A 22,731-nucleotide genomic window follows, 5' to 3' on the forward strand; every position below is an offset into this window, starting at 1 on the left:
GAAGCACAGTTATAAAATGCATCATGGAGTCTTGTGCTGTCTTCTTAATTTCTGCATATATGTTTGTGTATGTGTGTGTATATATATATATATTTTACTGGGTTGGCCAAAAAGTTCCTTCTGGTTTTTTCGTAAGATGTTATGGAAAAACCCGAACAAACTTTTGGCCAACCCTATATATATAGTGTCTATGTGTATATACATTTAGGAGAGCTGGAGCAGAATGCGTGGTTTGGCAATAAGAAGGCTTCAATGATAAAAGCACTATGAAAGCTAAAAAGAAATCTCTAATCAATGTTGCCTTTTATTTTTTATTTCTCAGTGTCCTTGCACCTTTGGTATCATCTTATTAAAAATGCAAGAAACATACAAATCTGAAGAGGCACATTCTGATAAAAAGATGAAAATAAAGAAGATCCTAGCAGCTTATATTCACACTGAGTACGTTAAATGGCTAAATAAGCCCACTTAAAATATCCTTCCAGTGAGCAAGGAACTACTGTTTAGATGCCATAATTCCTTAATAAAGAGATGCACCCAAGTGACTGAATGAGATTCTCTGGAAGTTTACGGAGCCATATTTATATGTGCAACAGACTTTTAGAGATGAACGGAAGGTGGAACTGTGTTTTCTTACTAACAATTTATGCTTGGTGCCTTGGTGCCAAATACAAGGAATTTCTGGAATTATGTGTATTCGCAAAATCTGACAATGTTCAGGTAAGCATGCCAGACCCAGGAGCAGAAAAAATTTAATGAAATAATCTTAATATTTATTGATAGAGACATCACTATTTTGTGCCTTTGTGCCAGACAGTGATGATAGACAGCCTCATGCTATTATTTTACATGAGTTCCTTGCTAGCAAACTAAAAGTACTTTCAAACAGTCTGTATCATTTTTAGATGTCCAGGATAAAAGGCATCTACTATGATGCTTCAAAATTTATAATTATAAACATATATTTACATATATGTATGTATGTATGTGTGTGTGTGTGTCAAGTTTACTTGGGAAAATATCCCAACATAAATTCAGCTCACTTATTGAGGTGTTCTGTTTGTCTGTGTCTTTTTTGGATAAGAGACACAAAATGAAGTTAACTGAATGATAATCTTCCTGCTCTCAAAAGTGTTTACAAACTTGACCTGACCATGATGCCCGAGTGTAGGGCTGCACAAGTTTATAGAGGCTATGGATGCAAATGTTTGGAAGAGAGTGTTGACGATGTAGAAAATACACCCAGGAGGACAGGTTTAGGTACTGAGATGATTTAGACAGGAGGAGAAAAGGATAAGGAACCGTGATGTACCAAAGGAGAGCAATAGAGTCAGCACTCAATTATCCTAGGGCATGATGTCACAAGGATGGTAATTCCTTGCAGTTCATCCACTATTTTCTATGTAAATGTATGGCATGTTCTCTAGCTAGCTTTAAAAATAGAATTGTCAATGTCTTATGAGACAGAGAAAGTAGAGTCTGCCCTGGAATTAAGGGATAAACCTAGATGACATTTCAAGGTTCCCTTCCTACACCAATAAAAAAACACAAAATAAAACACCAGCATTACTCAACAGACCTGGTTACAATAAGAGTGAATTAAAATGCAGAAACATAATGCCATTCCTTACACAAACAACAGCTAGGCAAGCTATTTGATATTGTTCTAAGACAGTATGTGGTCAGCTGAAGCAATATGATAAATGTAAATCCTTTTCATAAATCAAAGTATAAGCTCACAAATTCTCGATACACATTGCTTCAAGAGGGGCTGCTCTGATGAAATTGAAAATGTCTCCTCCATATGTGCAGGTTCAGACTTTGTAACATTTAAAGAAAATGTCCTAAAAGATAAAGTTGGCATGTAAAAAGCATGGGCAGAGGAATCAGTAATGATCAGAGCAAAACAATTCTAGAAAGCATCTTAATTTTCATATGGCTCATTTGCATTTGAAACACTGAGAATCCCTATTCCTCTGGTACAAATATGTGTACCTATTAAATTACTTTCCACTTGAAAGAACTAAATGTTTGGAAGATGATCGAATTTTAACTGGAGGACTTGTTTTCTTCCATCAGGTGTGGGGGAGATGTGGCTTCCTGGTATGAGAGGCAACAGTTGATTCTAATAGCAGAACAAGACAAAAATAGGAAAGTAAATTGAAAATAATTTCTATTGGTACAGTTTGATTTAAAGGTGGTACAACAAAAAGGATACATATGGTGCAAAGATGTCAAAAGACATCAATTTTAAAAATTAAACAGGGTTACTTTTTCCAAAAATTGTGATTCTCTGATACTTGAAAATTAGTTTCTATGATTTATTCTAGGATTCTCAGAGATGTACTATGATTTATTTCAATAAACTCATTTATGAGTATCTAGTCAGGGTTTAAAAGATAGATGTCCACCAGCTATTAAACAATAATTCCAAGAGTCTACATTCTACCCATCTCAAATTTTTAATTTTGGATATTAATTTTAGGATATTGGCAGAACAGCAAAGATTTAAAACCTCTTTACTATCAACTTTAAACAATATTCAGTCTTAGGGAAATTGCTGGTTATCCACTCAGAGATATAGAAACTAAGATCTAGGTAGAAATTTGAACTTACAAAGTGAAACCACCCTGTATGAAAAGATCTTTCTGAATTTTTAGTTTATTTTCTGATATGGTAAAATGTCTAGGAAAGAGGTGTGTGCTCAGAAAGAAAACCAGAACTTGAAAGACATCCCTGTGTTTCTCTTGGCCTTGCTCCCTATGGACTTCACCTGGTGGAGGGAGGCGGTTAGGCATGGTCTCGTGGTGAGGGCTCTGGTGGGGCTAGCACGTAGAGATGGGCAGGATGCAGATGGCTAAGCACGGAGAACATGACATCGTCTTTGTAAATGACATTCTCTAGGTGCATGCTGCTCTTGGTGTTTCTTTTCCTTCTGTTGTCTTGGGTCTTTGGGAAGGCCTTCTGTAAAGTCCCTGATCTGTATCAGCTGGGCCACAAAGTATTAAAGAAAGGGTAGCACAGCTGTGAACTGGAGACTTAAAGGGAGAGCAGCATCTCCACCCACCTGGAGGTGAGCGTGGTAGAAAGTGGATCAGGGACCGAGATGCAGGATGGAGCAGGGCCGCCATCCACCCTCCCAGGACAAAGCTGGGGAAGCTGGTGAGATGTTTTTGAGGGGACAGTGTTTTTACACAAAATTCACACTGTATTTCAAATCGCTGCCTCAGGCTTATTTGAACAAACCCTAATTTTTTGGTTATTTAAGTAAACTGTATGGGGCTTAACTTGCAAACATGTAACTTGAACAGTTAAAGGTAAAATGACCTATGTAATACAAATTTAGATTTTTATTTTGGATAAAGATTTTGGATACACAGATGTCATCTAAACATTTCATCTTATTGATTAGTTTGATCTTTCTCTCCCAACGAACTTCTATTTTAACTATTGAAAGAGACCACTTTCTTCCTTTATGGTAAAGATGCTAATGAGAAGATAAATGAACAAAAAAGTAGATCAGAGGTGGAGGATTAAGCAAACGCAAAATGTGACAATTGTCAGTTTCTGAAAAATGGGAAATTACCATCTTGGCTTATTAATAAGCAATGTTCACCTACTTATTTATTTGGATAATATTTATTAAGTACCTTTGATGTAACAGATATTGTTTTAGGTGCTGGGGATACAGGTGAGGGGAAAAAAATTCAAACTCAAAGAAACCTACTTTCATGGAGTTTATGTTTTAACTTCAAAGTTTTGCAAGTAAATGGTAGTTGCCTAATAAGCTACAGAATCAGTGTTCGTCTTTATATTCACTGTATTATTCTACAATATTGGCACATTTTAGGAAGGGATTTGGTTCTCAGATATCTGAGTTTCAGCTCTTTGTATCTGCCCAGAGCTTGTCCTTGGCTTCCAGGAAAAGCCCAGGAAAGGCAGACTAAGGTGCCTGCCACGGGTGAAAAGACAGAAGAGTCAAGTTTCCTTTACTGGGCATCTGGAGGCTACAGAAGGTACCGGGATTCTTCCATAATGCTGGTCAAACTCAGTTCTGCTGTAATCGGGGCTTACTTGTTTGAAACTGTTGTGTTTTGGGTACATGACCTGGCAGGGGGGTTATCGAATCAGTGTAAGAAAAGAATTGTGCAATAACTTAAGTGCAATAACTTAAGATTTTGCGACAATCTGTATATTTTCATAGTTTTATGGTTTCATGACATCAATCACCAATATTTATTAGACAAACAAATACAACTAAACCAGTGCAAAGAGAAGATCTTGGTGCCCGCCTAGTCTCACTTTGAAAGGTAGAGAAGGAAAATAAAGAATCATTTTTACAGCACTTTAACTTTTGAATGGAGGTACCTGCTGACATCTTCTGTTTCTTCCTTCATTACATGCTTTTCTTTTAATTTGGTCCTCTTGAAAAGGATCAAAGTAGGGGCTCTCCAGGAGTTGGGCACAGGTTAACCTGTCATCTGGATTCATCCTCAGACACTCCTATGGAAGACAGGAAGAGCAAAGAAGATATTAAAAGAGGAGCCTCTTTTGTTACTGTGCCCCAAAACTCTGAATAATAACTTGGTAGAGCAAATACGAGTTTAGAAAATCTTCAAGTCTGTATATTATCCAGTACTTGGAACTTGTTAATAACTGGAATTGCTCTTCTTTTGCCCTTTCAAAGTCTTTTGAGGGTAGATTTGATGAACATTCAATGTCTCGAGGGGGGTAAACGTAGGTCAGGTGCATTTCACCAGTGACATTGCTTTATCACTTGTCAAAGCAAATAGTTTGTAGGGCTCCACAAAATGTGGTCCCTAGGCCAGCTACATCAGCATCACCTGGGAACTTGCTAGAAATACAAATTCTTTGGTCCAACCCCAGGCCTACTGAATCAAAAGCACTGGGGGTGGGGCCCAGCAATCTGTGTTTAACAAGCCTTCAGGGTGAATCTAATACCTGTTCAAGTTTGAGAAGCCACCTGAGAATGGATTGGGCTTACAGGGCTTGACCTACCCTCCACCAACCCCTCGGGGGTTCTGCTAAATTGCAGGAGGGTCAGAACAACCTGTCCAGAACAAGGTTGGAGAATTAGACTTCCAGGACAGGGCCTGCAGAGTACTGGGTTAGGGCAAGTCAGAGCAGTGAGACAGGTAGAAGGCAGGTGAGGTCCAGTGGAGCAGTGGTAAGGGCAGTCTGAGAGCTCAGAGGTGTCGGCCTCCGAGTCTCAGGAGGACTCATACTGAAGGAATCCAGCACCCTGGATAGCACCTGGGTAGTGACCAGCACTAGCACAAAGGCTGGTCTACAAAGTTGACTCTAGGTCATCCAGATGGCTCTACTTTCTAGATCAGAAGAGTTTCAAACTGGGCTGCTTATCATAATCACCTAGGGGGAGGCTTAAAGATACAAATTCCAAGGTCCTATTCATAGAGATTCTGCTTCTGTAAATCTGAGGTTATTTATTGGAATGTATATTTTTAAAAAGCTCATTCTGATGAGTAGTCATTCTGATCAGTGGTATGGAAGTCATTGCTATAAATATAACTTAATTCGTTGTTAAAGATAGATACTCATACTAGTATCTCCATCCCTATACCACTAAAGGCTTTCAGCGTCCACACTGAATGGAAGAGGCACACTTTCTAGCATGGCCTCAGTTGGTCAAGCATGAATGGCATACTGGTCATAGATGAGTTTCTTCTGCTTTTTATTAGAATTTGTCCTTTGTTTGACTATCTCTTTTGGCCCTGGTACAGGGGCTATATTTGGTGTCTGCATGGTTCTGATTTTGCCTGATCTTCTACTGATTTTTTTAAAAAGCAATTTAAAATTTTAGTTAACCCAGTGTATCCAAAATGTTATCAGTTCAACATGTAATATTTTAAAAACTATTAATGAAATATTTTATATTCTTTTTTAAAGTAATTTTCATAGAAATATAGTACATTTCAATTCTAATCAGCCATATTTCAAGTGCTTAATAGTAACATGTAACTAGTGGCTACCATATTGGACAGCACAGTTCTTTTTATTTTTAAAATTTTTATTTTATTTATTTATCTATTTTTAACATCTTTATTGGAGTATAATTGCTTTACAATGGTGTGTTAGTTTCTGCTTTATAATGAAGTGAATACTTTGTTAGACAGGTATTGTAATAATCCTCTCTGACAGAAGCTATACATATACATATATCCCCATATCTCTTCCCTCTACAGCACAATTCTTGATCTTCAAACTTAAGGAGTACATTTATCCTCATAAATTTCCATAGTCTTTAATATACTGACTTAACAGTCAAATTTCCTAACGAATGCAGAAGAAGTATGGTCTTCATCACGGCAGACCTTAATTATACTCTTTCATCTTCTACTAATTTTAATGGATATGTTAGAAAGATTACTGTTTAAACCACTGATGTTCCTTTAACTGTAATTATTTTACAGTTCCTTAACTGTTTCAATGACTACATTTTTACCTTGGCATTATTTGCCCTACTGTCCACCCCTCCCAGAGTTACCAGCTTCAATCATTATGACTTGCAGTCAATAATGGTTATAATTGATGCTTAGGTACCTTCATGAAATTCAAAGCCACAGGATGAACATCTGAGAACTTTTCTTCAAGAGTTTCCTAAAAAACAAAGTAAAGCATTTAAATGTTACCTAACAACAAAGTAATGGATATTTTAAATATATTAGCATTAAGAATAGTTTGGAGAAAGATCCCCTAGTAGGTTAGATTTTGATTTTTTTAAATCATAATTTTACACTACTGTGTAGTGTAATGGGAAAAACTGAAGCTATTAACTTCACAGTGTTTTGCAATTAGTGTTTGGTAAGTGTTCGTACTAAATGTCCCCTTCTGAAATCCTACAACAGTAACCTAATATCTACTTATAGGGATGCCTGATCTACTTACAGGGATGCTTTGAGCATTAATGAAAATACACTGAGCTGCATAATTAAGAGCACTACAGAAAGCAACAGAATGATGAACACAAAATTCAGAATAGTAAGGGGGGAAGGGAATGGGATTGAGGAAGAGTACATGGGCAGGGGGAAGCTTCCAAGTTAATGGCAATATTCTCCTTCCTTAACTAGGCAGCAGGTACATGTGAATTTGTTGTATTTTAGTCTTTAAATCAAACATGTTATATAAGTAATCTTTTGTAATTCAACCTCTAGACTTGTAATTCAACTTTTAACCTTTTATTATATTTGTTAAAAGCCTTAACAAATATAATAAAAAAGAAATCCAGTACATAAATAAAGTATTATACGAAATAAATTTAAGATGAACAGGGTGCTTAGAGAAGTTGGGACCACCTGAATCTGATGGTTCACAGGTGCCATAAATCATGACCTGGCTTTGCAGACTCTCCCCACCTCCAACACAGCTGGAACGTGGCACACGCTTCCCCTGACCATCCTTTCATTCTATAGGCAGAATCTAGATCATACAGAGTTTTAAAGATCATAGCCCAAAGTTAGGTAACACAGACAGGAAATCAATGACTACAGAGAGTAAGAGGGTCAAGTAGTCATTGGTAGATTCCCAAAGAAAGGCAAAGACCACAGGAAGAGTATAGAGGTGATCACTGTGGTTTGCAGTTTTGATTTGGACACGAGGATCATTTTGTGGAATGACCTTCCATGTGGAAATATATGTTGTGAAGAAATAGTTTCTATTGATTTGAGCTTTGTTTCAGAAGCTGAAGAAAATAGAGAATGCATTTTTTTTTCAAAATAGAGACAACTATGGTAAGTACTGTTTATGAGAAAAGAAATATTTCATAATTATTTCAGGGCAAGGTACCTGAGTGTTTTGATTAAAAGGATCACGGTATTTATGAAGGAACTAAGTATACTTTCACTTCAAATTTAAAATTGAATTAATCTTTGAATAGATAGGGCAAGTAAACTTTTAAAGCATTCTCCTGGTTCATTTTATGTAGTTTTTACATAGTTTTTTTGACCTGTGTCAGTGTGTCATAAGGAAAACAGGAGCCCAAAGCACAAACACTAAAAAAGAAACTACCCCTATAAAGAAAGTAGCAACACAAATAAAACACCAGAATCGAGCAATTTACCATATCTTCTGGTTCAGGAATACTGATGCCATGGAAAAATCGGTTACTTTTAAAGATAGATTGATGTCTTGGGATTAGTTTTCCTGTAAAATACAAACCACATAACTCATGACAAATTTACTAAAAATAACATAATGCTTAAATGGTTAACTTCTGAGGTCCAGATGTGAAAGAAATACTGAGCCTGCCCATTCCCTCCAGATTTAGGAGGAATGGGTCACTGCAAAAACGTACCTTCTCAGGTAAGGTCAATGCTCCCAAGGAACTCTCTTTGCCACACATGGTTTGGTCTGCCATTCAGCCGCCACCAAAAGAGGAGGTAAGCAAGTGGTCTGGAGGGCTTTACGCATATGATCCCATTTAATCTCATAACCATCTCACAATCGTTGCTATTTTTCATTTATACTGTCCCAGTCAGAGAATGAGGCTCAGAGGTTTGATCAGCTGTCTAAAGTCACACGGTCATTAGGTGACAGACCCAGGATTCAGACTCAGGTCTGTCTAACATCTGCCTAATGTAAATTTCCACAATCCTTGTAGGAAATCAATTAAACAGCATAAGCTTAAGGTGTGGCCTGTAGTGATACTCTACCCATTTTTCATGCTGTGGAATTCTCTAGCAGAATGTGTTGGGACCACACAGGGAAACAGCAGCAGTTCCCTTGCCCAGCAGCCATGCTGCCAGGAGAGCCTATGGGAAGGGATTAATAAATACCCATCACTTTGTTTGCATCCACACTGCTGGCGTAAAGCTGCAGCTAATCTTTTGGGTTATGTTCTCTTCCAACCAGGTGGAAGTAGACAAGTGCTGAGGACGCTGCATCGTGATGAAAGCTCATGAAAGAGGGCATTTGAGTCCATTCTTATTCTGCACTTAACTAGTTGTAGGACTTTAGGCCACTCATGGAAGCTCCCAGAGCGTCAGTTTCCTCATTGGTAAAAACAGGCACAATGAAAAATGTTATAATGTCCTTAATGGGCCTTTCTTATGACTGAAAGAGATGGTGTGTGTGAAAGTAATTTGTAAATTCTTAAGTATAAAGAAGCAGATTTGAGGAGTTGCAACAGAGGCTGTATAGCCTGCAAAACCTAAAATATTTACCATTTGGCCCTTTATAGAAAAAGTTTGCTGACCCCTGTGCTAGAGGAAAGGGGAAAAATCCTCTTTTACAGAGGATAGAAAGTGCATTTGAGTAAATATCTTTAGAGTAAGCTCTATGCAGCTCATACCCTTAGCCCTATCTTAGGCTGATAAGGAAAGTAAATGTATAGTTTATTCCACGGCTAATTGACTTGACTTGGAAAGGCATCTGAAAACTCCTCACTGACAGAAGTTATGGCTCTACACATTGAGAAAAGGGTTGGGCTTTGGCTACAACCCAGAACAGCCATCCTGAGTAGCACTTTGGAGATGAAAGAAAGGTCTTATTGTTCATTACAGTGACATACCACTACTATAACACTTTAGCAACTCTGTAAGCCATAAAATGCAACTTATACCCAGTGTTCTGATTATCAGATACAGTTGGTCCACATCTGATTTTCCAGGCCAGAGTGGCTGGCCTGTCAGGAGCTCTGCAAAAACACAACCGGTAGCCCATACGTCGACTGAAGAACCATAGTGGGTATCTCCCACAAGAAGTTCAGGAGCTCGGTACCATCTTGTAGCGACATAATCAGTGTAGGCATCTCCTGGAACTGCAAATGCATCAGTCAAATCAGGTGGGTCACATTCTCCCAAGAGGGGAACTGCTCCCAAGAGCAGTCAGGCATTCAAATCAGCTTCAGTAATTCTCAGAAGCCACGATACTCCTAACAGTTCATGCAGTGAGGCACTAATCGAGCAAACAGTACTCAGATAGTAAATTCACCTTCCCCGTACTATGTATAAAATAGATAAGTAATATACTGTCCAGTACAGGGAATTACACCCGTTATCTTGTAATAACCTATAATGGAGTACAATCTGCAAAAATACTGAATCCCTACACTGTACACCTGAAACTAACATAATATTGTAAATCAACTATATACTTCAATTTAAAAAAATTCAACTTCCAAAGGTACCTTAGCTAGTTAACATCTATATAATCCCAAAAAGAGAGGACCGGGGCGAGGGGGTAGGGAGAATTTCTACAGTGTAACTTCAAATATAAACCAGCTTCCCAATGCATTGTCAAGTCACCTGTGTCTGGGTCCTATCAGGATACTGATTATGTGTATGCCCCCCGTGCAGTGTGTCTGTTGTTAATGCATGTTTTTGCCTGCTGCACAGCTCTAGATTCAAGGAGACATCATTATTTGTCCCCCTTTCCCTTGGTTCCTCCCTCTCTGGGATGACTTCTTTTTTCTCAGCACTGTCTGTGAATCCTCTCTGTCATTTTCTGTTTACTCTCCTAGTCTCATCAGCTCCATGAAGTTTTTCCCAACCACTCCAGACCACATTAATATCCCCCTCCAGGGAACCATCTGCCCTTTCGCTTTAGTACTTTATTGCCAGTCATCTTGTATTATTCTTTTGTTTCTTTTACTTCAGATTATAAGTGCATGAAGACCAGAAATGCATCTTGTAGTTCTTTTCCTTTCCTAGGGGGCAAAGTACAAAAATGTGACATCCAATAAATTGTAGTTGATTGGATGGAGGTGAAGTGTGAACTGATGTACTGACTAAAAGGTTACAGTGAAATTTCCCTTTTTGAATAATAACAATATAACAATCAGCATACATTCAGTATCTAAAGTAAGAATTTAAACTGTATCATTTCATAATCATCTGAATTGGATAAGTTAGTAAAAAATTGCTACTTACTCAGAATTCGTGCAAACCCAAAGTCACAGATCTTGATTATTCCTTGCTTAGTTATTAGAATATTTTCAGGTTTTACATCTCTGTGAATACACTGTAAGAAAATATTTAATTATTTCCCCGAGTCATCAAGACAACGAAGCATAATGAACATTTAACTATTAGTTTAAATGATAAACAAAGCCTGTGAGATAAACACAAATACGGTTTTCCTTCATTTTTCTAAAAACTCAAATTGCCATTTTTTTCATTTGTAAATCTTATCATACCAAAAGAAAAAAAAAGTTGCTGTATTAGGAAAGAAATTAAAATAATTATTGGATAGGAAAACTGAAAAAATTTTTTTGAGAAGGGAGTATCATATAATTATTTTTTCCACTTTTTACTGAGCCCTATTTAAACAGTAAGAGGTAAAACCCTGAATGAGACAACAAGGTCCTACGGTATAGCACAGAGAACTATATTTAATATCCTATGATAAACCATAATGGAAAAGGATATAAAAAAAGAATATATATATGTATAACGGAGTCACTCTGTTGTACAGCAGTAATTAACACAACCTTGTAAATCAATATGAGGTAACCCTGGGGCTTCCCTGGTGGCGCAGTGGTTAGGAATCCGCCTGCCAATGCAGGGGACACGGGTTCGTGCCCTGGTCCGGGAAGATCCCACATGCCGCGGAGCGGCTAGGCCCGTGAGCCACAACTACTGAGCCTGCGCGTCTGGAGCCTGTGCTTCGCAACAAGAGAGGCCGCGACAGTGAAAGGCCTGCGCACCGCGATGAAGAGTGGCCCCCCGCTCGCCACAACTAGAGAAAGCCCTCGCACAGAAACGAAGACCCAACACAGCCAAAAATAAATAAATAAATTAATTAATTAAAAAAAAAAAATGAGGTAACCCTGAACGAGGTAACATTCAGAGTGCTTCTAATAAGAACGTCTGCTCCCCGAGAATCACAATGCAGGTTGCACAAATATTGCAGATTTGGGAAACTGTAAAAACATTTGAATGACAGCAAAAACAAAATTCATTAGAGTGACCATCTTATTTATCATCCAGCTCTATTAAGGATGTGTGAAAGGGAGCTCTATTAATTACTACACGAGGACAACAGCCCACAACTGTCCTGGTCAAGCTGGGATGTAACAGTTACCTATTAACAAGAGATATCAAATATTCGGCCTCAGGGGATGAGTATCCCCAACTAATCTGCAACCATTAACAGCTTTCTTGAAACATGACCACATGATGCTGTTGGAGTTGCCCCTGGGAGAGCGGGTCACCACCGGGAGGCATTCTCCCCTCAGAGTCCTCTATGTGTGGAGACCTTACAGCTTGCTGCAACACCCCAGGACCCTGAGTGAAGCAGGTTCTCCTTCCTGGATGTGAGAGGGCTAAGCTGGGGGTGTGGATGAAGGTGGGCTGAGTGAGCCCCACTCACTATTAGTCCAGAAATGGCTATTCCATGCTGTGGATGCCCCAGGAGAAAACAAGTCAGGCCCTATTCTTCAGAACGTTAGCTTTCCAGGTTATCCTCCCTCCAAACAAGCACATATATAGAAACGATGTTGCTCTTCTTGTACAACTCAGCCCTCATGCGGAGCTCTGAACTTTTCAGAGCACTTCCACATGAATTAGTTCATCCTTGCAACAATCCTGTGATTGCAGGTGGCTACCCACGGTCTCCGGATTAAGTACCACAACAATCAGCTCTTTCTGCCTCACTTCTCTGTTGTGCTGTCAGTCTCTTGAAGTATTCTTGTCAAATTGACAATTTTGAAATAATTTTTTTTTTTGCTTCTATAATAGCTATCTAAAAGGAGAAAATGTTGAACCTTAAATTCATTTTGGGTCACAAAAATGGCACTGGTACTAGAAGCTTGTTTGTGTTGTCTCAATTACATTGAGACATAATGAGACAGTGTGTCAACTGTCTCATAATTTGTACAACCAGCAGTTAGAAGAAACATTTTAAGGCCTCTTAAAAGTCCTAAGGCCTTAGATATTAATTTTTAAAAATACATTGTTATAATATAAGCCAACATAGTTTTCATCCTACCTTTTAAAGCAACACATTTATGAAAACTGGATTAACACTTTGCATCATATTCACCTATAATAATTAGTGATTTAATAAGAATAGGTTATATCCCTCAGGTGAGTTTGCATCAGATTTTAAAATTTCTGTACTATATGTGTCATGACCAAGTAAATGGACTTACATTGATACCTGCCTATTGGCCTATTTAAATATGCAAATCCATGTGAAATTTACAGCTACTTATTTTCCAACCAAAACATACAAAGGCAAATGAAGTATTGATATGTCCCAAAGAATCTGAAAAAATTTTTAGTGTAATGCAGGTAAGAGAAGCTACAAATAAAGAAAGATAGATGGAGTATTATATAATAGAAGAAGGAAAAAGAGAGTAAAAATCACTGAACAGTAAGAAGCAGAGTATGGAGAACAGAAGATGCTTAGACATACAGCATTCATCTTCTCCACTGCAAAGCTGCACTCAGTGCAAACTCTGTAATGCCTCTCGCAATCAGCTTATTTTCCACCTAAGAGCAATAACTTGCAAGTCAGTGTAACCAAAACACTTTGATAAACTTGGGTATCATACACAGCTTTTAGCAAACATTGCTTAAACTGGGTTATTGCGGCGGATGTGCAATCTCATTTTTACAATCTCAAAAGCCAGCAAGAAGAGGTATCCACGGTATTTTAAACCTGACCCTTAATTTTAGGAATCATCTCCGGAAGCTTCCCTACTAGAAGTTGCTTCTTTATGTAGCCTGAATGGACATCTGAGAAGGTTGTTCTTTGAGTCTTATGGATGGATACTCATAATGAGAGAGGAAAGAAACCTCCTCCTTGACAACTAAGTCATTGATATCAACAAGATGATCAAGATGATGATGGATGTTACAGCCAGACATACTCGTATTTTGGAAGTCACTGTAATCTTGTCATTTTGACATGAAGTTCTTTTTTTTTTTTTGGCCGTGCCGTGTGGCTTGCAGGATCTTAGTTCCCCGACCAAGGATCAAACCCGGGCCCATGGCAGTGAAAGCGCAGAGTCCTAACCACTGGACCTCCAGGGAATTCCCAGACATGAAGTTGTTTTTCTCTAATCGATACGTCAAATATATAAAAATTCATGCGTTCACAATGATGCAAAATGGTCACTTTAGTTACCTCAATCTAGCCACATTATAGGGTAAAAAAAGAACAAAATGAGTAGGTATTTTCATAAGTCCAGTGCTTCTCAAAATTTAATGTGCACATGAATCACCTGGAGATCTTGTTAAAATGCAGATTCTGCGTCAGATCTGAATGGGCCTGAGATTCTGCATTTCTAATGAGTTCTCAGGTGATCTCTACAAACCACACTTTGAGTAGCAAGGCCTTAATCCCTTACTACCGTAACCTTCCTTTCTTGGTAGGATCACCACCCTGGAGATAAAAAGGTAGTCATGGTCACCACAGGTTGAAAGCTGGGAATCTTTAGCAACACCAACTGGGTCAGACTGCCTTTTCTATTCTTTGAGAGTATCATGAGGGTTCCTTTAAAATAAGGAGAGTATAAAGGTTTTAGATGTAGTATTGTAACAACTTATATATGATTTAGATTTTTTTCCTTTGTGTGCATTTTAGACAATAGGTTTGTTAAAAGAAAAAAAAGATACATAAAACCTTACCATAGCATAAGAAAATGGGATAACCAGAGTTCAGAAGTAATTTCCACATTGGAGGAAGAAATTTTGTATGAAAAATTATCCATTTTTAATAAAGGCCATAGACTATAAACTGGAGGTTTTCAGTATTTCAAAGTTTAAGGTACAGAACGTGTTGTTCCAAGCAGAGAAAGAAATGGTGGCAGTTGCATTGAGCTACAATAATGTTTGGGTCCACTGGAAATAGTAAGTCATAATCAGGTAGGTAAGTTGATTGATTGACCCACTCATTCATTCATTCATTCATTCCTTCATCCAGTTATTCAATAAATGTTTCCTGAGCACCTTTTATATAAAAAGATCCATGCTAGGCTAAAGCGATACAAAGGTAAATCAGCCACAGACATTGTATTCAAGCTTATAATCAGTACACAGGAAAATGTCTGATTATATAGGGATAATGTACAACACTTATGGTAAACAGAATTTTTAAAAAATCATTTTAATTACCCATAAAACTCTAGCAACAAACTTAGGTGAACTTGAATACCTCTCAGAGCATGGTGAAAAGCAACAGAGATGGGGATTCAATTCAGCATCATCTTTAGTAATTATTTGAAAGTACAATTTGCATCATGAAAAACAGGTTTATGTATCTTGTGGACAATATCCCTCTATACTCTATCAATAGAAAATAAAAGCTTCTGACTTATCCTAACAAAACAAACAAAAAAAACTTCACTGACTTTCTTAAAGCTAAAGGAAGCTTTCCCTAAGTATTGAAATTTCGTTCCATGATCTTGTACTCTTTTTCAGCAATCCTAGACTACTATGATAGATATTCTGCTGGCATCAAAATTGACCATATGGTAGTCTGCATCCTTGCCTCAACACTGCCTCCGTGTAGGCACCGACGCAAAAGGTCTAGAGTTATTTTTTAAAAACTATCATTATAGCAAAAGCACCCAAGAGCCTACTTAAAGAAGCTCCTACTGGTCTAAGATTTGAACATCAGAGAGAACAATTATTGCAAAGGATTGAAACACATCAAATACATAAAATCCATTAGTTTATAGTGATACCCTACACCTCCCCAAAACCCTTCACTGTTCACTCTTGGAGGCTGCTAACACCCCAGCTCATCACTCTTGAGTACTGACAAATAAAGGGAATAACCACATATTTATCTTACTGTACTTTACAGTAGCCAGAGTCCATGATAGTAAATTCTTCTCCATAGAATTCCAATTAACAAATGCAGAAGGAATAATAGAATTAGAAAATCACCATCTTTTAACCCTAATGAAATCCTGGAGAGAGGAAATAATTATCTATGAATGCTAAAACGAAATAAAAGATTGACAGGGAAAGTGATAATGGAGGGGATCAAATGAACACCTCCTGAACCCACTAATCTATTTTAAGACAATCAAAAGTGGGAAAGACAACCAGACGTTATATATGCCTCATGATGCTGATGCAATAAGTGTACAGCACTATATGTGAAGCATTCCTGTCTAAAAAACTGAACCTGAGTATGATCAAGCCTCTGGATATAAACACCAATTTATAGCAAATACAGGTGAAAGAACAAGTTAAGTAACACATAGGAAGCAATCGGCCAAAGTGATTTCTATAACACAGGAGTAGTCAAAGTGTGGCTCTAGGACCAGCAGCTTCAGTATCAACTGGGAAACTGTTAGAAATGCCAATTCTCAGGTCCTATCCCAGACCTACGGAATCAGAAACTCTGGGAATGGGCCCAGCAAAATGTGTCTTAACAAGACCTCCTGGCGATTTTGATGCATGCTCAAGTTTGATACCCATGGCTGTAAAAAATTAATGATGGGAAAAAAAAAGGTAGGGGAAGGGGGACTGTTACAGAATAAAAGACTTAAGAGACATTAAAAACAAAACAAAATCTAGTGCCATGGAGGGTTACACTACTGATATCCTGAAAACTTATTTTAATCCAATTTAAAAATAATTATAGGAATCAGTATTGTGGCAAAAAGAAACATTAAGTTTATACAAACTTTTAATTCATAAGGAATGAGTAATTCGATTCTTACAGAAATTGGAAAAGGGTCATGAATAATGCATTACTTTTCCTCATATTCTGTAACTTTCTTTTGTTTTGCTCTTTTGGTTCTTACTTTCCCTCTGTCATTAGCTCTTCAAATAGACCCCTGAGCTAAGTAGAAGAAAAGAGTCATCATGAAGAAATCAGCAAATACGTTAGAAAATGTTACTTACGTTATGTCTATGACAGAAGTTAAGAGCTTGAAGTGTTTGACGTAACACACTTTTGATCACTCCATCAGCAAGTCTGGGGGAAAAAACAAAAAAGGAAATGAAAACTCCTAAGATAGGGTTTCAGGAGCAGAACTGGGAATAGAAATGGAATGGGCAGGGCTTGTCATGGCCAAAGGATGCAGTGCAAAGGGAGTCTTGGAAATTTTTTTTTTTTAATGTTTTAACGAAAATTTCTTTACTACTTTTTCTTTATGGTTATATAATTTTTGCTTTGTAATTTGAAATTTTTACATCTGTAAAAATGATCCATGCTTATCATGAAAATTCCAACAATATAGAAAAGTAAAGAAATAGAAAGTGTTGACTCAACTCTTGCTAGCTCAAAATAATTGCTGTAACTTATAGTGACTGTCCCTTTAGGAATCTCTGTTTCTCTCCCTCTCTCTGCAGTTACCTTTTAATATTAAATAAATACATTCATATGGTTCAATATTTTTAAAGTTAAAAGAATATCCATGAAGAATTCTCTCTCATACCTGCCTTGACAACCATTTCATCCTCTGCAACTTCCCCTGCCTCTTTCAGAAACATCCTATGCATTGAGGTACAGATACTAATATGTATACATATATTTCAGTGGCCAAGGATTTCATTATATGGATGTATCATAATTTACTTAGTTAGTCCCCATTGATGAGCAATTAGGCTTGACACGATTTTCATTTCTAGAAGCAATGCTTCAGTGAATATCTACTCATCCATCTATGGAAGTTGTGCAGTTATCTTTTTAAGGTAAGTTCTAGAAGTGGGATTTCTCGGACCTATGGTAGGCACATGTTACATTTTGATCCTGCAAGTATGAACTTCAGGTTCATACTTGGTTTTGAACTTCAGGTTCATACCTGAGACTTGGTTTTGCAGGAAAAAAGGCATTTTTGAAGGTTGACCTTCAATTCATCCAATTCATGATGGTGGTAAACACTCAAGCATGGGCAAGCGTTGTTTTATAACAGTTACCTATGCCTGGTAAGCAGGCAGGTACACAGCCAGGGGAGGCCGGGGAGAATAAAGGGCCCTTGAGAATGGGAGGCTGGGAGCTTCTTGCCCCTGAAGATTCCTCACTCTGTGGAAAATATTGGGAAGTGTCTTCCATTGGGGAATTGGGGATCTGGGCAACTTGTATTCTGTCTGGGAGTACTTAGTGTATTTTGTGTAACCATGTCTATAAATTGCAGCAATTACATTCCCTTTAACTTTTCTGTTGATGTCTTTCCATTGCTCACATCCCTGTCCCAGGATGATGCCTTCACAGTTACATACGGCCAAACTACCCTCCCTAAGCAAGGTTGTACATATTTACACGCCCACCAAGCATCTGTGCATTCGAGTCCCTATCTCCTCATTGTCTTGCCAACGTTCAGTTTTGCCAGTGTTATGTTTGCCAATCTGTGGTTAAGATAAAAAGATATCTCACTTTGGTTTTCATTAATTTCACTTCATTAATTATTAATGATTTTAATTTTCACATTATTGAACATTAAACTTCTCTCCTTTTGTGTATTTTCTGTTCATGCCCTTTATTGCTTTTCGATTGGTCTAGTTACTCTTCTTTAAATTGACTTATGAAGACTCAATGTGTATCAGAGTCTACATAGATGCTGTAAATATTTTTCTCAGTGTGTTGTTTGCTTTTCAGCCCTCTTCGTGGAGGTGAGGTTGTTGTTGGCATATTTGCAAAAATCTGAAACACAAGATTTTTTTTTCACTAAATGTTCTACTGTAAGGATTTTTTGATTAAAAAATGTAAAATTACCTAATATTCCAAACACACCCATCACTCAGTTTTAATATTGTATCATATTTGGATATTTAAATCATGTGTTTAGATTACTTTTTAGAAACTGAACTCATTATCGTGCAGATGCAGCTGGTCTTGCAGAACAGTGGGCTGGGCTGGCCTGTGTGTGACGCAGGTGTGGCACCAGTGACAAGACATGTGAGGTCTGGGTAAACACCAAGAAATAGCAACCACTGAATGGAGGTATTTTGCTCAGAGCAGTTTCCCCATCTCAGATCACAGTGACGGTGTCAAGCCCTTGGCATCAGTGATCTGGTGGCAGCCTTTTGACTCTAGCTCTTCTCAGTATTGTGAAAGCACCTAATTCTCAGTATTGAGTCCCTTTCCACTTAAAATGTCTAGAGTGGTTTTTATTTCCTATACTGAATTCTGGTATAACTTTATCCTCTCCCTCCTTTACCTAAGAGCCAAGCCTGAGATTACATTATTTATATTTTTTTAATGAGGCAGAAGGAATAGTACAGCCATTTGTGCACAGAGTTCAAATCCCAGCCGTGCTGCTTCCTAGTTTTATAACCTTGGACAAGTTATTTGTGCTTTCACTTTTCCTGGAATAATACCTCACAAGTTTATTGAGAAGTCTATCCCTTAAGGGTCTGGGTATTAAAACCTAGGTTCAGGATATGAGGGTCTGGGGTCAGACGAGGTGAGTAGATGGGACTGACACCCAGTGCAAAGATACAAAGAGCCTGAAGAGGATGGGGAGAGGCCCTGAGGTGAGAAAGAGCTGGGAGTGTGGCGGCCAGTGTGGCTAAAGCGTGAGTGAAGTTGCTGAGGCTGGCGGGGGCCAGACCCCCGAAGGCCTTCTCAATCTGGGCCAGGAATTTGCACTTTACTAAGTTCAAAGGGAAGTCATTGAAAGGACTCAAGAAGGCAAGTGACATATATAGAGAATGGATTTCTGGGGCAGAGTGGATACAGGGAGGTTAATTAGGAGGCTAATTTAATAATCCAGGTGAGATCTAGTGATTTAGATGAGGCTGGTAGAGGTGGAGGGAAGGGAAGTGGATCTCAGTCCTGGGAGGAGGGCTTCCCTGGTGGCGCAGTGGTTAGGAATCCGCCTGCCAATTCCGGGGGCATGGGCTCGAGTCCTGGTCCGGGAAGATCCCACATGCTGCGGAGCAACTAAGCCTGAGCGCCACAGCTACTGAGCCTGCGCTCTAGAGCCCGTGAGCCACAACTACTGAGTCTGTGTGCCACAACTACTGACGCCCGCGCACCTAGAGCCCGTGCTCCGCAACAAAGGAAGCCACCGCAATGAGAAGCCTGCGTGCCGCAACTAGAGAAAGCCCACGCATGCAATGAAGGCCCATCGCAGCCAAAAAAAAAAAAAAAAAAAAAATCCTGAGAGGAACTGGCAAGAGTAACACATGGCCCTATTCATGTAGAAACAGAACGCTTGCGCGGGTCCATGGACTCTAGGCACCGGGATCCAGTACTGGAACTGGGAAACCAGGTAGGGGCAAGGGTTCAGAGACTGGCAGAACCCTGGTTACTAGCGTTAGTAACACGGAATTAGGCATGAAGCAATGTCCTAAGAAACTCCCCAGCTATTGTTGTGAAAGAGGGGTATTTAAGGGCACCTCACAGGAAGAGTCGTGGCTTCTGTTCAAAACAGAATCCTTCGTGAGCTCAGATTCCAAGAAGGCAGATTCCATTTTAGGCAAAACAACATTTATACAAAATAACAACTACAAACAAATATAGCTGATCTTAGGAAGAGGAGATAGTTATCAAAGAGAATACAGATTCACCCAGTGTTCATTCCAGAAAGGTAGAGCATTGCAACATTATTCAGCCAACTGATACTCTATGTTTAAATAGTATACTTTGGTGAGTGCACAAACAAATACTGGAATAGTGAAGGCATGAAAGCAAAAAGTAGACATTCTGGTTCAAGCCCGTAGGGGTTAATAAGGGTGACAGGGTCAGGGAATTCAGACTGGGTCACTCAGAGGCTGCTCTCTTAGCCATTCAGGGGAATCCTGGCACTGACATCAGAGCTCATTATCTTTGTTTTAGTTTGTTATATAACTTGACATGGAAAACTTGATTTCATTATCAGTACCCAAGATGAATTGAGTCCTTCTCTGTAAACCTTTGTTATCCTAGAATAAAATCCAACCTTTACTGTGGCCTACCAGCCTCTTAATGATTTCACTTCTATTAACTCCACCCGCCCCCCCCCCCCCGCCCCTTATCTCCTATCACATTCCCACCGACCTCCACTCTGGCCCAGTTAGCGTCCGCTATTCCCTGAACAGACCTCCAAAGCTTTGCGTTTATTGTTCCACCTACGCCCCTCATCGGGCATTCTCTAATCCCTCAGTGTGCTTTATTGTTCTCCAAAGGGTTGTAACTCTGCAAGGGCTTTACCTTGTCCATTATTGTAGCTCCGGGGCCTAGAACAGTAACTGGTACCTAATAGGTCCTCAACTAAGCTTCCTTCGCTGGCACTCTCAGAAACTGTATAAACTAACAACCTGTAATAAATCCCTTTTTGTGTAAACTAGCTAGAGTGAATTCTGTTGTTGAATCCTGATTAGTTCAGAATATGATACCAGAAGTGGGTATGGGAAACAAAGTCAAGGCCTTGGGAATGTAGGCTATCTGACTTAGTTGGGTCTGAAGGCAGGGGGATCTAATTACCATTAGTGGCTGGAACACTGGTAAATGGGCACCCAGTGATGAACCAATTATTTACATAATCACCTGTGGTCATCTGGAATGAAGCGCCTATTCAGGGCAGGGCTTTGCTGGACTGAATGTGATTGAACAATATGGGAACATATGGGAAAGTAATAAAAGAAAAGCGGGCTGGGCTGGCTGTTTCTCACTTCACTGGAAAAATTAAAGAAAAAACAGAAGGACAGCTTTAGGGCTTTGATAGTTTGGTTCAAGGCACAGTTAGGAAACCAGAAGTTTCAATGGTTGCCCTTATTTCTTGTATTTTTAAGACTCACTCCATTGACCATTGGAATTACCCTGAGATGACTGAAAAATGGGACGCTGAGAATAGTCCTGCAGGGTGCTAAATGACAACACAGGTTGAATTTATGTGAAGTTAATTAATTTCTCAGTTAATTAACTGAGAGATATACTTTGAGAATTGAAATGTGGCACTTTGGGAGTATTCATAGAACTAAGAGCATCCCAACTCGCTGCCAAAGGTCTCTTCTCATGTGAAGTAGCCCTCAAACTTGTGTTATGAGGCTGCTTCTGCCTTGTTGAGGACCCCCCCTAATGATCTCACTTGAGGCAGCTGTGTTGCATGGGGGGGCTGCCAATTCTCCTCAAGGCTCCTTTCCCTGCTACCCGTCAAGGTCTCCAAACCTTGACTAAAGTCAGATCACAGCATGTCCCAAGGGGACTATTACAAAGTCAAAGAGAGGGAAAGAAGATTTACACAGCAAAAAGAACTATAAAATTTTGCTAATTTATACTGGAGAATGTATGTGGAAATGGATTTCATAAGTGTAGGACCAGAGAGGAGGAAACAAGATTTTAGACTTGGGCGGATTATAACAGTATGGGCACACTTATTAGCGAGCCTGGTTTCAGTAAACTCCCTGGAGCAGCTAGGAGTGAGTCTAGTTGACTGCAGCACTGGTTGATTGCTGCACTGGTTGATTGCTGCACTGGTTTGATTGCTGCACTGGTTGATTGCTGCACTGGTTGATTGCTGCACTGGTTGATTGGAACCTGGACTAAATGGTTGCCTGTGCCAAATGAAGTTGCAATGCCAGAAATTCATTGGTAAAATGAGGAGGAAGAAATCCAAAGTTTTGAGGAGACAGGAGTGTTAGGATTTGTCACAGGCATCATGCTCATCTATGTCTCTCCAAAGTATTTAATGGTAGCACTAATCTATGTTCGTCCCCAAATCTGCAGTATTGTTTTCAGTTTTCTATTTTGGTAAAGAGACAGCATGCCAGACCCTTCTACTAGGCTCCTCCCACCACAGCAGCCTTCATTCCTCGGATCAGAGCCAAGTGGCTCTTATTCCATTTGCTAGTGTACCTATTTCCA

At 39.0% G+C, this 22,731-nt stretch overlaps 1 protein-coding gene across 1 annotated transcript in view; it reads right to left on the reverse strand.

Moving 5' to 3' along the window:
- Nucleotides 1–2,023: 2,023 nt before the first annotated feature.
- Nucleotides 2,024–22,731, reverse strand: part of CDKL4 (cyclin dependent kinase like 4) — a 28,059-nt gene continuing 7,351 nt past the window's right edge. Inside the window, exons 3-9 of the mRNA XM_061211251.1 lie at nt 16,845–16,917; nt 10,908–10,998; nt 9,599–9,796; nt 8,099–8,181; nt 6,583–6,639; nt 4,369–4,503; nt 2,024–2,125 (exon numbers count right to left, since the gene is read on the reverse strand). Coding sequence (XP_061067234.1) covers nt 2,024–2,125; nt 4,369–4,503; nt 6,583–6,639; nt 8,099–8,181; nt 9,599–9,796; nt 10,908–10,998; nt 16,845–16,917 — 739 coding nt within the window. The remainder of the gene's footprint in view (nt 2,126–4,368; nt 4,504–6,582; nt 6,640–8,098; nt 8,182–9,598; nt 9,797–10,907; nt 10,999–16,844; nt 16,918–22,731) is intronic.

The sequence above is a fragment of the Eubalaena glacialis genome, chromosome 14, assembly GCF_028564815.1.
Source record: "Eubalaena glacialis isolate mEubGla1 chromosome 14, mEubGla1.1.hap2.+ XY, whole genome shotgun sequence".
NCBI classification, from domain to species: domain Eukaryota; kingdom Metazoa; phylum Chordata; class Mammalia; order Artiodactyla; family Balaenidae; genus Eubalaena; species Eubalaena glacialis.